Below are 17,605 nucleotides of genomic sequence, written 5' to 3' on the forward strand. Positions count from 1 at the left end.
GGAGAGCCCAGAGTGCGACACGTGGACTTTTAGCGGTATTGTAGCGTTTGGCACTGTAGCAATGTAGTGATGACGTCAGCACCAAAACGAGGGCTGGAGCTCGGGCCAACTTTGCCTTCGGGCCAGCCCAGGTTGCTGGGTCCCACCTTGCGACCGGGCCTAAACTCCTCGCTGGAAACATGTTTTTGTTTTTTTCTCCTCCCAGTCTTGGGCTCAGCTCCTTGCTGGAGTTGCTCTAATATAATAATGAAAAATATGTTTGAAAATTGAAAGAGTGAGCATTTTAAAGCCACGCATAAATTCCATGTTTCTATGTTAATCAACTAAAAATGATAAAATATAATTAACCCCATAAGCTAAGGAAGGAACCCCAATAACACCAAGGAGGAGAAGTTTGATTGGAAATTGCAAGAGAATCAAATGCCTCGAACGAACCTTAATTTTTTGGTATTTTCTAATTATTATTCCCTCCTCTTTGCACCTAACTTTTGAACTGTGGATGTGAAAGCTTGTCAATCTTTCCCCTGGTTCCTTGATTCATATCCCAACCGACGAATATATCCTTCTTTTCCCTTGTACTCCTTGTTTCTTGACGTGGAAGTCTTGGAGAAAGTTGTCTTCTTTGTGAAAAGATGGAGAGGGTGTTGCAGGTGGCAAAATCATATTAACAATATATGATATTGAAATTTAAGAATGATTTGTCTACAACAAAATAAAACTTCTTCACAATTCGAATTATTTGGGAGTTTAAATTAAGACATTTTAAAATCAACCGATGACCAAGGTCTAAAATATCGATGATATCGGAAATATCGGTAGTCCAAAAATATGAAAATTTCGATGGAAATATCGGGATATTATCGATATCGATAAAAATTGAATAAAAACCACGAAAATTGTAAGAAAAACTTGAAAATTTTCATTGAAACTTTGGAGAATGTTTATTTAGTCAATTATCTATGAGTTTATCACAAAAAATTAGAAGGAAATGCATTGCATGATGGATTTAACTAATTTTAAGTTGATTATACAGCAAGCGGGCAAACACTATGAGTGTAAAAAAATATGTAATAATTAATGAAAAAAGATTAAATACACCGTAATCATTTATATATAATGATTTACTATAATATTTTACACTTTATACATTGCATGGTAAGATACATGAGTGACTTAGTACCACATAGAGTTCCTACGAGGTTCAAATTTTTCACTATCTTCATCATCTCTATGTGTAGAATAAGTGTATTGTGAAGAGTAGTCATCAAATGATAAATCCCCAAAATAGTTTTGCATGTAATTGTTAACATACCACCCATATAAATATAAATATTTTAGCATATTATCACAAAAACATAAGTGATATGGTGTTTAAGGTGTTGGAGGAGTAAAATGGGAGGGGTTCATATCCCCTTTGTGCTTTTTTCTCCCCTTTTTCCCTTTTTTGTTTAAATTTTTTTTTTTCCTTCACATCGATATTTTTGATATTTTAGCAATATTACACCGATATTTTGACAAAATATTGCTGAAATGTGAGCGAAATTATCGACATCGATATTTTCCGATATTATCGTCGATATTGTCGATATTTATACGATATGTACATGGATATGTTCCGAAATATCCGTGATTCGAAAACACCGAAATATCCTCGATATTTCCTCGATATTATTGATATTTCAGACTATGCCGATGACTCATACATAAATAACTTAACACTCAGGTTTATATCAAATACAACATCTTTTTGATAATTAATTATCGACTTGCACTTAACAACATGCTCAAAACAAACATCTAACACACTTAATATTTCACAAAAAATCTATTTAAACTTTGAATTACATTGCTAAGTGGACAAGTTTTCCTATATTATTTTACCCCAACAATAAAATACCAAAACAATGTGTACAAATCCTCTTGATTTTTATGTTTCAAATCAACCGTGTAAAGAATTTATAAAACTATTTATATCATGTTCTCTCCTTATCAGGAACAGGAAGAAACAAGGAAATACCAAAAAAGAAAAAAAAAAGCAATAAAAAAAATGAAAAGACAAAAAAGTACCACACGTTAGACGTTAAATACTCGTGATAACCCCCGACTCTCTGTCAGTTTTAATCTCAATTCTAAACTCTGAACTCTCTCTGCTCGCAAATATCAAAATATGGAGCAGTTCAAGGGTCAGCCTCGCCTTCCGAAATTCGCCGTCCCGAAACGATACGAATTACGGCTCAAACCGGACCTCACGACTTGCAAATTCAGCGGCTCCGTCTCCGTCGAGCTCGATATCGTTGCCGATACCCAATTTATCGTCCTCAACGCCGCCGAGCTCTCCGTCGATGCCGGTTCCGTGTCCTTCACTCATGGAGACTCTTCCAAGGTACAACTGATCGATGCATTTGCTTTACACAATTATACAAAAATGCGTTTTTCAATTAGTAAATATCAAGTGAATTAATCAATCTCTGATTGCTTTTGTTGATTTTGAAATGCTCTGTTCATGATCTATGAGTAAGTGAATGGACTTCAGTTGATATGAAGCTTGTAACATTGTCAACTTTAGTATGTCTTGTTTGGCTGCTCAGATATTGCAGGACAAGGAATGAACATTTGGAAAATCACTATCTTCTTCTTTGTTTATTTGATTTTGCTGTTATTTTAATTTCGAAAGATAGTTTGATCTTAACTGAATGAGTGAATGAATGTCTGAGCAGGTTTTCAAGCCTTCAAAAGTTGAGGTATTCCAAGAAGACGGGATTTTGGTTTTGGAGTTTGGGGAGACTCTTCCGATTGGGCCAGGAGTTTTGGCTATTGGGTTTGAAGGAATTTTGAATGACAATATGAAAGGCTTCTATAGGAGGTATTCTTTGGATGCTGGATTTGTTGTACAGTATATCTTCTTTTGTTCTTTCAATATTATCATATCTCAATGGTATAGCGATGTTTAAAATTTGACTTATTCTGTGCAGTACATATGAGCATAATGGCGAGAAGAAAAATATGGCAGTTACACAGTTTGAACCGGTTGATGCCAGGCGGTGCTTTCCATGTTGGGATGAACCTGCTTGGAAGGTCGCTCTCTCTCTCTCTCTCTCTCTCTCTCTCTCTCTCTCACACACACACACACACACACACACACACACAGAGTTGACTGAAGATCTTGATTTGTATTAGTATCAAGTGATTTTGTTTAAGTACAGATGAGACATCAATCTTACAGTTCTGGTCAAATTGTTGAAATCTAGAGTTTAGAACTTGACCCCATTTATTCTTAATGGCTGTTTGATTGACAGGCTACATTCAAGATTACATTGGATGATGTTCCGTCTGAATTAGTAGCTCTTTCCAACATGTCGATTCTAGAAGAAAAAGTGGATGGACATCTGAAGACAGTTTCATATCTTGAATCACCAATTATGTCTACATATTTGGTGGCTGTTGTTATTGGATTGTTTGATTATGTTGAAGATCATACATCTGATGGTAAAGTCCTCCACTATATCACTTGTTTCATGTGTATGTCAGCACAACCCTTTTATTGATGTTGTAACATTTCATCTCGTCACAGGGGTCAAAGTGCGGGTATATTGTCAAGTTGGCAAGGCAAACCAAGGGAAGTTTGCTTTGTATGTTGCTGTCAAGACACTTGAGTTGTACAAAGAGTATGTTATGGATCACAAAATCACAATACATTACTACTCATTCATATTCAAATTTGCAATTACACTTGGTGCATGTCGTGGACTATAAGTAGTAGTTCCTCTAGTTTTTTTTTTGCCCTTTTGTGCTTATGCTGCATTATTTGGTTTTCAATATGAAATCAATGATGAAAAGTTCTACAGATACTTTGCTGTGCCATACTCTTTGCCCAAATTGGATATGGTTGCAATCCCTGATTTTTCTGCTGGTGCCATGGAGAATTATGGTTTAGTTACATACCGAGAAACAGCTTTGCTCTTTGATGAACAGAATTCTGCAGCTGCTAACAAGCAAAGGGTAAAATGCAAATCCTGAATGTCACTCTGGCTTTCATAATTATTTTGGTTCAATATGATATGTAGCTATTGTTTTTGCACCCAAACATATGTTTAATCATTTCATTTGGTTTCGTAAAAGGTTGCAACTGTCGTGGCACATGAACTGGCACACCAGTGGTTTGGAAATCTCGTCACGATGGAATGGTGGACACATTTATGGCTCAACGAGGGATTTGCAACATGGGTATCATCTCATTTCATTTGTTTTACTTGTTATTTTACATGCTTTTGGACTTAAAGTAGGTATTTTGACATTATCAGGTGAGCTATTTAGCTACTGATAGCTTGTTTCCAGAATGGAAAATATGGACTCAGTTTCTTGCTGAACTCACTGAGGGTCTTAAGCTGGATGGGCTTGAAGAATCTCACCCCATTGAGGTACTTGTGCATGGACAGAGTCTTTCATGGGTTTTGTTTTAATTCTTTTATCCAAAATTTTGCTATTTCCCTGCATTGAACCTTGATCACCTGCATGACAGGCTTTAAATAGTAACATTCAGCACTATATTTTTCAGGGCATTATTTTTTTCAAAAGGTATTAGTATATGTGTTTGTGGTATATTATGCTTTAATATATTTTTTATGGTCCAGGTGGAGATTAATCATGCCGCCGAGGTTGATGAAATATTTGATGCCATAAGTTACAGAAAAGGTGCTTCTGTTATTCGGATGCTACAAAGCTATCTTGGCGCTGAAGTCTTCCAGGTAGGTCCTTTGGCTTGTTGGTGGTTATCCTTGAAGATGAAACAGCTACCTTATTTATAAGAATTTTTCATTTATTACATTGAAGTTTCCAAACAATCAAGGCTTCTAGGTATGCAGGAATTTTGTGAGGACAGGGATCTTGAGAAAGTTAGCTAAATATACTTTGTTGGCCCAATTGCTTGGTCAAAGTCTTTTAGCACGAATCTAATGTTGGGCTGATATCCAGCCTTCTATCCATCGTTAGTATGGTCCAGACTGAACATAATGGTTATGGTCTTATTTGTGTATGCCTTAAGTTATAAAATATATGAAATAAGATAACTGTTTTTCTTCAAATGATGATTGTTTAAGAAATCAGGTGCTACTGTTCATATGATGAACATGTTTGCTTTGTGTCTCATATTTTTTGCTTGAATTTTGGTTCTTATTCTTTATTAAACCCATTCCTCATAAAAGTCACATAGTTAATTGCCTGTTTTTTTTTTCATGCATCCAGAGGTCACTTGCTTCATATATAAAAAAGCATGCTTCCTCAAATGCAAAGACAGAAGATTTATGGGCTGCTCTTGAGGAGGGATCTGGTGAACCTGTGAACAAGCTAATGAATTCATGGACCAAGCAAAAGGGTTACCCGGTTATTTCTGTCAAAGTCAAAGATAAAAAATTGGAGTTTGATCAGGTTTCCTTTTGTCTGCTTCCTTCAAAATCTTGTTTGATTATCAAATGAAATTCTGAAAGAACATCTCGAGCTCTAATATATATATATATATATATATATGTATATATATATATATATATATATATATGAGCTGTTAATTCATTAGTTTATGTTCATTCCATAGTACAAGGAAACAAACAAAGATCTAATAAGTAAATTAATAAATGGCAGACACAATTCTACTCAAGCGGTTCCCAAGGTGATGGGCAATGGATTGTGCCAATAACATTATGCTGTGGCTCATATGATGCACGCAAGAGTTTCCTATTACAATCGAAGTCTGAAACTCTTGACATAAAGGAATTTCTGGGTTGCTCAGTAGCAACTGGATGTGGAAGCGCAAGCAATAAAAACAATGCAGTATGCAGTTGGATAAAAGTCAATGTGGATCAGACTGGTTTTTACCGGGTTAAATATGAGGAGGAACTTGCAGCTGCACTTAGAAATGCTATAGAAAAGAAACACTTGTCTTCAACTGACAGATTTGGTAATCATCTATTTCTACAGGCACTTGCTTATCTTTTTGATAGTGAAAGTTGTAGTTTGTAGTTTTCATCAATCTTTTCCTTTCACAGGAATTTTGGATGATTCGTTTGCCCTCTCTATGGCTCGCCAGCAGTCCTTTGCTTCATTGCTTACCTTGTTGAGTGCTTACAGAGAGGAACTTGACTATACAGTGCTGTCAAATTTGATAACTGTAATGATCACCTCTGCATTGTGTTTATGTTACTGTATTTATGGCCTTGGGCTGATTCTGGTGCTCACTTCTCACAGATAAGTTATAAGTTGGCAAGAATTGCAGCTGATGCTGTACCCGAGCTACTGGATCTCATCAATCAATTCTTTATTGGCCTTCTCCAGTATTCTGCAGAGTAAGCTCGAACTTTTTTAACTACTCAAGTACCTAGCTTATCTGATGCCAAAGAAGTTAGGGCAGGAGCAAAATGCTTAACCAGTGCCAAACTTTGCTTTTTTCTTTTTCTTTGTTTTTTGTTAAAAGGTTTATTGTTTATGTTTATATATATTTACAGGAAGCTCGGTTGGCAGCCTAAACCCGGTGAGAACCATTTAGATGCAATGTTGAGAGGAGACATTTTGACTGCCCTTGCTGTGTTTGGACATGACCAGACGATAGATGAAGCAAGTAGGCGTTTTCATGCCTTTTTGGATGACAGAAACACACCCCTCCTTCCTCCTGACATAAGAAGGGTATGTAAATAATTAATTACACATTCGTGTTTAACGTTTTAAGTTTGCAGTTGATGTTTAACGTTTTAAGTTTGCGGTTGATGTTCATTATGGAATATTGTTGCAGGCAGCATATGTGGCTGTAATGCAAAGAGCAAGCGCATCTAACCGATCAGGCTATGAATCTCTTCTTAGAGTTTACAGAGAGACTGATCTAAGCCAGGAGAAAACTCGCATTCTAGGTAAATATGATTAATTTGTAAAATAATGCTGGACATCCTGAGTCTGTTAGATCCTAGCAGTAATATAAGTGTCTGTGCCTCTAGGTTCATTAGCATCTTGTCCTGATCCCAACATAACGCTGGAAGTTCTCAACTTTTTGTTGACTCCTGAGGTATGTCAGATTTTATTTATCTCTTAATTGGAGGTTGAAAGTTTTATCTCAAAGCTTGATGATACTGATTTCAATACTCATCTATGTAGGTTCGCAGTCAGGATGCTGTCTATGGACTTGCTGTTAGTAGTGAAGGGCGGGAAACCGCTTGGATGTGGCTGAAGGTAAGCACAAGATTTTACTGCTTCTTTATACAATTTTTTCATATATATATATATATATATATATTTTTTTTTTCCTTCTTCTTCCTTTCCCACTTTGTTGCTATGATTGATTTTGCTTGCCTTTTGGATGCTTCAAAATACAGGCTAATTGGGAATACATCTCAAAGACCTGGGGTTCTGGATTTCTAATTACTCGCTTTGTCAGTGCTATTGTATCATCGGTTCGTTTTCTCTTGAAACTTTTGTTCTTGTCTTCTGAGGTTTTTGTTAGTTTACTTCAGAATATGAAATTACAAGAGCAATGGTTTCTAATGCCTTTTAATTTCCTTATTGTTGTTCCCTCTTTGCCCCTTTCTGGTTATCTTCTCTTGCAGTTTGCTTCATTTGAGAAGGTTAAGGAAATAGACGAGTTCTTCAAAGCACACCCTAACCCATCCACAACTAGAACCTTGAAGCAGAGCATTGAGCGGGTGCAGATTAACGCCAAGTGGGTGGAGAGTGTTAAGAGGGAGAAAAATCTTGCCGATGCCGTGAAGGAGTTGGCATACAGGAAATACTAGGGTATCATGTTTGGCTTCTTCCATCATCAAAATTCAAAGAAGACATCTCTGGGACTGTATTTCCATAATAAATGTACTAATTTTCAAATATGATTTGATAAAATAAAGGGTAGAGGAAACGTTATGTTTTCTACAAGTGTTTTCTCTCATTCATATGATTTGATCAAACCCCATATATGCTATTTTTATAGGATGAAAACAAAGGTAGAGGAAACGTTATGTTAGATACGTTTAGACAGAAGTCCTAAATTCATTTGCGTTGAAATTAAATCCCAAATTCGAATCTCTTACCTATCGAATGTCCGCGGTAAAAAAAATATAACCATTGATCCATTGCTTGAATTTATCTCTTCCCTATCGACTGGAAAATTGTCACGCTTGATGGGCTACCTAAACATTGCTTTCTTATTATGACTCACTTATCAATGGATTAGTGGGCCGTCGACATCACCAATCAGTATTATATATCAGTTGGTTATAACTTCTTTCTAAACGTTGTAATAAAGTTCATGCCACGTGGCAGCGCGTTGCTCATTCCAGTTTTCCCGGTAAATTAGCGGTACTTGGTCGTTCTGTGTTCTTTTAAGCCCTAATACATGCTCAAGATTGAATTTGAGTTTTAAACGAGCGTAGGAAAATTCTACTCTCTCTGCTTGCAAAAATCAAAATATGGAGCAGTTCAAGGGCCAACCTCGCCTTCCGAAATTCGCCGTCCCTAAACGATACGACATACGCCTCAAACCGGACCTTACCGCTTGCAAATTCGGCGGCTCCGTCGCCGTTGATCTCGATATCGTCGCCGATACCCGATTCATCGTCCTCAACGCCGCCAAGCTCTCTGTTAACGCCGGTTCTGTGTCTTTCACTCACCAGGACTCTTCCAAGGTGCAAACTGATCCTTGCATTTGCTTTATTTCGGTCTAATTTTTGTTTTGTTTTATCGGTTCGGAATTTTGTTTTTGGCTGCCGAGAATTTGTAGAAAAAGAAATGAAAGGATAGTAGAGGAGTTTGCGGTGTAGGAAAAGGAAAGACCATTTGGAATATCACCTACCTACCTGCATTTCACAGGCGGATTTGCTATGTTAACTGAATTTGAGTAACTGAATGTTTGAGCAGGTTTTCAAGCCTTCAAAACTTGAGATATTCGAAGAAGATGGGATTTTGGTTTTGGAGTTTGGGGAGAAACTTCCATTTGGGCTGGGAGTTTTGGCTATTTTTTTTGAAGGAATCTTGAATGACAACATGAAGGGGTTTTATAGAAGGTATTATTTGAATGTGGGATGTGTCATAAACTCTATCTTCTTTTTGTTCTTTCAATCTTATTTTAATTCATTGTTATAGACATGTTTAAACTTTGATTTGTTCTGTGCAGTACATATGAGCATAATGCTGAGAAGAAAAATATGGCAGTTACACAGTTTGAACCGGTTGACGCCAGGCGGTGCTTTCCATGTTGGGATGAACCTGCTTGGAAGGTCACACACACGCACACATTTTCTCTCTCTTTCTCACACTCACGGAATTGGCTTAAGTTTTATTAGTATCTCGTGGCTTTTTTAAAAATAAATTCTGGATCCGTTACATGGTTCTAAATGCACTTTGGGTCCTGGAAAAGAGAAAAAAGGATTTGTTGTGTATGATTGTAGATTAGTAGAGAAATCAATTTTCCAGTTTTGGTTGAATTGTTTTCTACAGTTTATGCCTTGACCTTATTCATTCTTACTGGCACTTTGATTGACAGGCTACATTCAAGATTACATTGGCTGATGTTCCGTCTGAATTAGTAACTCTTTCCAACATGCCTGTTGTAGAAGAAAAAGTGGATGGACATCTGAAGACAGTTTCATATCTGGAGTCACCAATTATGTCTACATATTTGGTGGCCATTGTTGTTGGATTGTTTGATTATGTTGAAGATCATACATCTGATGGTAAACTCATATACCATAGCCCTTCTTTCATGTGTATGTTAATACAACCCTTTCTTGATGTTGTCACTTTCATCTCATCACAGGGGTCAAAGTGCGGGTATATTGCCAAGTTGGTAAGGCAAACCAAGGGAAATTTGCATTGAGCGTTGCTGTCAGGACACTTGAATTGTACAAAGAGTATGTTTATACATCACACAATCACCCAAATTTTTGTATTAAAAAAAATTACTGATCATGGGTTATAGTCATCATGTTCAAGCTGCAAATTACACTTAATGTATGCTGTGGACTATAAGTAGTAGCACTTTTGTGATTATACTGCATTTTTGGCATTCATCATCAAATCAATGATGACATGTTCTACAGATACTTTGCTGTGCCCTACTCTTTGCCCAAATTGGATATGGTTGCAATCCCTGATTTTTCTGCCGAGGCCATGGAGAATTATGGTTTAGTTACGTACCGTGATGCAGCTTTGCTCTTTGATGAGCAGCATTCTGCAGCTTCCAACAAGCAAAATGTAATATGCAAATCCTGAATGTCACTCTAGCTTTCAGAATTTAGATAATAACTTACTATAATATGGAGCTATTGTTTTTGCACCCAAAGATATCATGCAGTTTTCATAAAAGGTTGCAGTTGCCGTGGCACATGAACTGGCTCACCAGTGGTTTGGCAATCTTGTAACGATGGAATGGTGGACACATTTGTGGCTGAACGAGGGATTTGCAACATGGGTATCACTTCATTTCATTTTTGTACTTGTTACTTTACCTGTTTGTGGACTTAAAGTAAGTATTTTAATGTCATTAGGTGAGCTATTTAGCTACTGATAACTTGTTCCCAGAGTGGCAAATATGGACTCAGTTTCTTGATGAATGTACTGGGGGTCTTAGGCTGGATGCTCTTGAAGAATCTCACCCCATCGAGGTACATTTATGTGGACTAAGGCTTTCATGGGTTTCATTTGAGTTCTTTTGTCCAAAAATTTTCTTTTTGCGGGCATCAATCCTTGTTAACCTGTATGACAGGCTTTACTCGCGGTTATATTTAGGTCATTATGTACTGGAGAGTGTTAGTATATACTTGGTTTACGTAACCTTTTTGGTAATATTTTTTACCGTCAGGTGGAGATAAATCATGCTGATGAGGTTGATGAAATATTTGATGACATAAGTTATACAAAAGGTGCTTTTCTTATCCTGATGCTACAAAGCTATCTCGGCGCTGAATGCTTTCAGGTTGGTCCTTTGTTATTTTAGAAACCCCCTCTGGCTTGAAGCAACTATCTTATTCTCTGAGAAATTTACATTTATGATAAAGGTGTTTGGTGTAGTGTTTCTCATCCTGTTTTCTTGAATTTTTAAATTTGTATTCTCATTCCTTATCAAACCGGATTCTTATTTAAATTACAGAGTTGATTACATGTTATTTTTTCATGCATCTAGAGGTCACTTGCTTCATATATAAGAAAGCATGCATCCTCAAATGCAAAGACAGAAGATTTATGGGCTGCCCTTGAGGAGGGATCTGGTGAACCTGTGAACAAGCTAATGAATTCATGGACTCAGCAAAAAGGTTACCCAGTTGTTTCTGTCAAAGTCAAAGATCAGAAATTGGAGTTTGATCAGGTTTCCTTGTGTTTGCCTCCTTCAAAATCTTGTTTTAGTATCAAATGCAATTATCAAGAAATAGTGTCTGAGATCTAATGCATATATAAGCTGTTAAATTGTTTGTTTAGGTTTAATTCCATGGTACTTGGAAACGGACAAATATCTGATAAATAAAGTAATAATTGACAGACGCAGTTCTTGTCAAGTGGTTCTCAAGGTGATGGACAATGGATTGTGCCGATAACATTATGTTGTGGCTCATATAATGTACGCAAGAGTTTCCTACTACAAACGAAGTCTAGAACTCTTGACATAAAGGAATTTCTGGATTGCTCAATATCAGAGACTGGAAGTAGAGGAAGCAATGAAAACAATGCATTATGCAGCTGGATAAAATTCAATGTGGATCAGACTGGTTTTTACAGGGTGAAATATGATGAGGAACTTGCTGATAAACTTAGAAATGCTATAGAGAACAAATACTTGTCTGCAACTGACAGATTTGGTAATCATCTTTTTATGCACACATCTCTTTGATAGCGAAGCTGATAGTTTTCATTGCTTACCTTGGCTCGCCAGCAGTTTCATCAAGTTTTTCCTTTTAACAGGAGTTTTAGATGATTCATTTGCCCTTTCTATGGCTTGCCAGCAGTCTTTTGCATCATTGCTTACCTTGTTGGGTGCTTACAGAGAGGAACTTGACTTTACAGTGCTGTCAAATTTGATTACCGTAATGATCACCTCTGCATTGTGTTTATGTTACTGTATTTATGGCCTTGGCTTGATTCTGTTGTTAACTTTTCACAGATAAGCTATAAGCTGGCAAGAATTGCAGCTGATGCTGTACCCGAGCTACTGGATCTCATTAATCAATTCCTTATTGGCCTTCTCCAGTACTCTGCACAGTAAGGTTTTTTCTTCAGTTTTTAACTGCTCAAGCATCTATAGAAATCTGTGATTAAGAATTCTGGGAATTTAAAGTGCTCTGTTCACTGCTCATTTAACCTTAAGTGATATAAGTCAGTTGTATATCAAATTTGTTGCTAGTTAAATTTTGAAGCTACCATATAAAATGGGAGGTTTATGGAACATTGCCTTTGTGTAGAAACAAGATATCGGGAAACATCTTTCTTGATGCTACATATGTTTGACACTCCCAAACTATCCACAAGATTTACTTATTTCTTTTTCTTTATTTTTGTTGAAGTTTATTGTTTATATTTGAATTTGTTTACAGGAAGCTTGGTTGGGACCCTAAACCCGGCGAGAGTCATTTAGATGCAATGTTGAGAGGAGAAATTTTAGCTGCCCTTGCTGTGTTTGGACATGACCTGACGATAAATGAAGCAAGTAGGCGCTTTCATGCCTTCTTAGATGACAGAAATACGGCACTCCTTCCTGCTGACATAAGAAAGGTTGTTTTGATTTAAACCATTCATTAAGCACCCATATTTGTCCTTTTAAGTTCCCTGCTGATGTTCATCATGAACTATTGCTGCAGGCAGTGTATGTGGCTGTAATGCGAAGAGTAAGCACGTCTAACAGATCAGGCTATGAATCTCTTCTTAGAGTTTACAGAGAGACTGATCTAAGCCAGGAGAAAAACCGCATTTTAAGTAATACTGATTAATTTGTAAAATCATTCCAAACATCTGAGTTTGTTATAATGTGGCAATAATCTCTCTCTCGGTGCCTGCAGGTTCATTAGCATCGTGTCCTGATCCAATCATAACACTGGAAGTTCTCAACTTTTTATTGACTTCTGAGGTATTTCAGATTTTATTTCTCTCTTAATTTCAGTTTGATAGTTTTACAAATTAGTAGTAAATTAGAGTATCTCAAAGCTTGGTGATATACCAACTTCAATACCCATCTATATAGGTCCGCAGTCAGGACGCTATCATGGGACTTCATGTTAGTAGTAAAGGACGGGAAACAGCTTGGACGTGGCTGAAGGTAACTCTCAAGCACTAGTTTTTACTGCTTCTTTAAACCCTAATATTTTCCTTTTTTTTTTTCTTTTTTCTTTTATACAAGTGATAGTCTAACTTACTCTAAATTTATCAAATCTACGGAAGGGAAATTCGAACTTGGGTGTGAAGGGGCGGGCTCAGTGTTTTGTTTTTGAGTCGTCTTCTTTTCCCACTTTTGTTGCTATGTTTGATTTTGCCTTTTGGATGCTTCGAAATGCAGGATAACTGGGAGCACATCTCGAACACCTGGAGTTCCGGATTTCTAATGACCTGCTTTGTCACAGCAATTGTTTCTCCGGTTCGTTAAAAAATAAAAATAAAAAAAAATCTTATTTTCTATGATGTTCCTATTTTGTTTAATTTAGATCCGAAATTACATAAGCAAATGGTATATAACGCCTTCATTTTCCTTTGCAGTTTGCTTCAATTGAGAAGGTGAAGGAAATAGATGAGTTCTTCAAAGCCCGTCCTAACCCTTCAATAACTAGAACCTTGAAGCAGAGCATCGAGAGGGTACGCATCAACGCCAAGTGGGTTCAGAGTGTTGATAGTGAGAAAAATCTTGCTGATGTTGTGAAGGAGTTGGTGCACAGGAAATACTGAGGTTCCATTTTTGGCCTCCTCTGCTCGGTAGCCAATCTCGCCCGTTATGTCAACGGCAAACCAATCACCAGTCCATTGAGAATAATATAACAAAAATCACACAGAGAAGATCACAAATGTGCAAGCCAATTTCCAAATTTACTACTTTTATAAGCATTAGGATTGAAATAATATTTAGGGGTAAATACGGGGTAAATACCTCACTGAGCTGTTTAACTCGGAGGCATAATGAATACAATTTGCCCACAATGTTAAAAGCATCACACTGCCACCTTTTCCTATTTCTACTACCAAGCAGCTAAGATTTACACAGCCAAAGTGGGTACAGCACAGCGAACATCAAACACTTCAAAAATAAAAAAACCGAAGATTCTAGAATGGCATGGCAGATGTTCTATGATACATACAGACTGCGGTTCTCATTAAGCAATGAAGCCCAGGTGAAAAACAAATGGGCAACACAATATCAGATCATAAGAAGCCATCATGTTTTGCTTTTAAACTTCCTTTGAGCTTTCAAATCCACCACAATTACAGTAATGTTGTCCTTACTTCCTTTTTGAAGAGCACGGTTCGAAAGCAACTCCGCAGCTGCCTGAGCTGCGGGATCAATTCCTTCGCCTCTTTCCAGCGGAAGTGGAGTAATGCCATTCTTCTTGTGCCAGAGAAGTATTCGTCTCCGAGCAAGGTCACACACTTCTTCATTTGACATAACATCCCATAAACCATCACTGGCTAAAATGAGGCATTCGTCATCTTTTGTTCGAGGAATAAACATCACTTCTGGTTCTGGAATGATCCACGGTTTTAAATATCTATCGCCTGCAACTCGAAACCAAGGTTGAAATTTAACTTTACGAAGTGTTAGACTACCCAAGTTTGACTAGGATGTATTTTTTCTATGTACCTTGGTTAGAAAATAAGTTTGCGTCTGAAAAAACACATATCATGTTTGGACCTAACATCAAATCTTCATGAATATATGATTTCTGGACAAAGTTTAGTTACTACTTTACTGTATATATATAATAGTATTATGTGAAGTACTACAGAAGTCATCCATGAAAGAAGCATGGAATTGCAAAAGAAAAAAAAAAAAATCATGACGAAGCACATACCTATAGACCTCGACATAGCAAGAACACCAAAAACACGATGCCCATTCCATTGTATGACCTTGCCCCCAGCTGCCTCAATCCTTGCATATTCATCTTCCCGATTTGGCTAAAATAACGAATGCAGATCAGTTTGCATAATCAGTCATGAACTATAAGATAGAGTAGTTCAGTTAGTGAACCTTACTTTATGATCCACTGATAATGCCATGGGTTCTTTACCACGACACAGAACTACTCTTGAATCTCCACAGTTTGCTACTATTATATGAGACGAACAAATAAGGGCAACAACAGCAGTGGAACCAACAGTTTCCGGGGCAACAGGCTCAAGACTAGCCTTCCCTCCAACTTCAGTATCAACCTTATGAAAACAATTGGTAAATGCTTTTCTCCATTGCTCTTGGCAATTATCTTTGACACTTTCATGAATAAGGCCTTCCTTAACGGACTCTATCTCTTCAACCAAAGCCAAATGTACACGATCACGACAATAGTTTGCAACCTAAACAAAGTGAAACCCAACCCCACGAAACACAGTTACTGGCAGAAAGACATTATATGCATGATATGCAGTAGGAAAACTATGCACAAGGAATAGATAAGAAATATGAAATGGTACCTGAGAGCCTCCATGACCATCATAGACTCCAAAGAAATGAACAATCTGGTTTAAACACTTGCTCATGCCATCAAGTACCCGGTCGCCAATCAGCATTTGAATTGGAATTTTTAAAAGTTGAGGTACAGTGGCAAGTGCGTCTTCCATCTCTGGTCTTCTTCCAATCATGGACGTAAACCCCCAAAGTGGCACATAGTCTACCTCAAAAACACTGCGGCTTACTGTTTCTTTGACCACTGTTTCCACGGGCAATTGAACAACTTCAGATGACTTTGGGTCAGACCCATCACGATTTTCTTCCTCGAGGCTCACCGTCATAGCAAGGGGGTCGGTTGTGACCTCTGTCTCAACTTTTGAATCACCCAACTCTGAAGCCCTTGCAACATCAACACAGCAAATGCCCTTCTCAACGTCTACAGAAGTCAGTGTCCCTATGTCAGGACTAGCCTCATAAACGAGGAAGTCTTCTAAACATAAGCTACTTGACTCACTAGCCACAGAGAGTGAACAAGAGCTATCAAGAATCTGATCGCCTTCCAATGATAAGGAATCATCTTCCTCACTTTCCCGAGCTATCTCATCAGCAGCAGAAGCCCAATTGCTTCCGTCTTGAGATATCATATCCAACAAAGGAGCTTCTCCTTCCTCGTCCTCTTTTGGCACTGAAACTTCTACAAAACTAACTTCATTCTCCAAATAACTACAATTACAAACCTCTTCACCAGCTGCAACCGTCTCACTGGAACCCCTGGTGACAGAATCAGATAGCAACCCCGCCGTGTCTGTCATTAGCTTAAGTCTTGTGACATCCATGTGGGTAGCTATGTTTGGGTTATCACAGACTGAGTTACCTACTCTAAATGGCACCGTGACCGCCGGAGACATCTCCTCCATCAAAATCCTTATCTGGGCAGTACAAAAAGTTACCCTTTGACCCCTCTAACATCACACAACCTGTCATTTCTCAATTAATTTTTGACTTTCTTCTCTTATTGGGAATGATTTTGGAATGTGAATGGTGGGTTTTAACAGACCATTGTCCATGCCTAAGGCACCCAAATAAAGGCCAAAAGAGGGTGCAAATTCAGAAGATGTGAATGTATAGATGAGCTAAAAGGTGGTGAAAAGGAAATGGGTAGTCAGATCTGGCCAACAACAATGGATCGACACTTCTATTTGCGGAAATATGAGCCCTAAATAGGCTAAAAAGACATGTTTGAGGCCTTGTCAACTTCTTCTCTGGACTCTTCTCTATCTACCTCCATCAACTACGGCAGAAAGAAAAAACCAGAAAAACCTTTAAATGCACAAATGAAAAACTCTAAAATAGAAAGAAAGAAAAAAACAAAAAATCAGATTAAATATGAAACCAACCCCTTATCTAACACAAGAAAGAAAGAGAAAAAGGGGTCATGAGAAAGAAACCCAAGAAAGGCAAAGCCAAGAATCACAGGAAAACCCTATGAAAGAAAGCACCTTTTTTTCAAAAAAAACTATTACTTGACTTCCCTGGATCTGAGGCAAGCTATCTCGGCCTCTTGTAATTGAACTCTCTCTCTTTCAAATAATTATGACAATTATTAAGCAAGAAAAGGGAGAAGGTAAAAGAAGAAAGGAAAAGAAGAATCACTACCTAATTTGTCAACTGTATAGTCTTTTCTTCCCTCCCTTTCACTCGACTCTCTCTCCCTCTCTCTCTCTCTCTATCATTTTCTACGTCCAGAGACTTTATTTTAACAGCTGAAATCCATGGGAAGGATCAAAAAAATCAAGAAACAAGATATGGGGATGCTTACCATTTAAAAAATCAGCTCAAATATGACTTCTTTTTTATATACGTACCTGGAGCTGAGACTTGCAAGCGCAAGAAAGGGAGTGGAGAGAAGAAATACCCAAAATAAAGTAAAAACAATAAGAAAATAGAGAAAACAAATTAGGACAAAAGAGACTGGGGAGTGTATTTGAAGAGTGAGAAAAA

At 37.5% G+C, this 17,605-nt stretch overlaps 3 protein-coding genes across 7 annotated transcripts; 2 read left to right on the forward strand and 1 right to left on the reverse strand.

The window, feature by feature from the left end:
- The first annotated feature begins 2,108 nt into the window (after positions 1-2,108).
- On the forward strand, positions 2,109-7,922 carry LOC117627408 (aminopeptidase M1). The gene is made up of 19 exons (XM_034359499.1): positions 2,109-2,383; positions 2,718-2,863; positions 2,973-3,075; positions 3,297-3,486; positions 3,572-3,665; positions 3,846-3,999; positions 4,120-4,224; positions 4,302-4,418; positions 4,632-4,745; positions 5,242-5,424; positions 5,635-5,950; positions 6,039-6,160; positions 6,238-6,335; positions 6,495-6,672; positions 6,779-6,893; positions 6,978-7,045; positions 7,135-7,209; positions 7,353-7,430; positions 7,584-7,922. The coding sequence occupies exons 1-19, from the start codon at positions 2,168-2,170 to the stop codon at positions 7,767-7,769; spliced, it is 2,658 nt and encodes an 885-aa protein (XP_034215390.1). The 5' UTR covers positions 2,109-2,167; the 3' UTR covers positions 7,770-7,922.
- A 422-nt stretch (positions 7,923-8,344) lies between these two features.
- On the forward strand, positions 8,345-14,888 carry LOC117627415 (aminopeptidase M1-like). 3 transcript variants are annotated; one of them, XM_034359512.1, is made up of 19 exons: positions 8,345-8,654; positions 8,887-9,032; positions 9,143-9,245; positions 9,512-9,701; positions 9,785-9,878; positions 10,068-10,221; positions 10,334-10,438; positions 10,515-10,631; positions 10,829-10,942; positions 11,150-11,332; positions 11,504-11,819; positions 11,923-12,044; positions 12,122-12,219; positions 12,552-12,729; positions 12,816-12,930; positions 13,014-13,081; positions 13,196-13,270; positions 13,508-13,585; positions 13,705-14,888. In XM_034359512.1, the coding sequence occupies exons 1-19, from the start codon at positions 8,439-8,441 to the stop codon at positions 13,888-13,890; spliced, it is 2,658 nt and encodes an 885-aa protein (XP_034215403.1). In that variant the 5' UTR covers positions 8,345-8,438; the 3' UTR covers positions 13,891-14,888. The 3 variants fall into 3 exon arrangements, with proteins under 3 accessions (XP_034215403.1, XP_034215412.1, XP_034215420.1); XM_034359521.1 differs by lacking the exon at positions 11,150-11,332; XM_034359529.1 differs by lacking the exons at positions 8,887-9,032; positions 9,143-9,245 and having other exon boundaries at positions 8,346-8,654.
- LOC117627431 (probable protein phosphatase 2C 6) lies at positions 14,064-17,565 on the reverse strand. 3 transcript variants are annotated; one of them, XM_034359550.1, is made up of 5 exons: positions 17,470-17,565; positions 15,628-16,895; positions 15,193-15,510; positions 15,009-15,114; positions 14,064-14,712 (listed from the first exon to the last, which is right to left on the reverse strand). In XM_034359550.1, the coding sequence occupies exons 2-5, from the start codon at positions 16,519-16,521 to the stop codon at positions 14,375-14,377; spliced, it is 1,656 nt and encodes a 551-aa protein (XP_034215441.1). In that variant the 5' UTR covers positions 16,522-16,895; positions 17,470-17,565; the 3' UTR covers positions 14,064-14,374. The 3 variants fall into 3 exon arrangements, with proteins under 3 accessions (XP_034215441.1, XP_034215433.1, XP_034215449.1); XM_034359542.1 differs by having other exon boundaries at positions 17,261-17,544; XM_034359558.1 differs by having other exon boundaries at positions 17,424-17,532.
- Between the last annotated feature and the right edge of the window lie 40 nt (positions 17,566-17,605).

This window comes from Prunus dulcis, chromosome 1, assembly GCF_902201215.1.
Source record: "Prunus dulcis chromosome 1, ALMONDv2, whole genome shotgun sequence".
NCBI lineage: Eukaryota > Viridiplantae > Streptophyta > Magnoliopsida > Rosales > Rosaceae > Prunus > Prunus dulcis.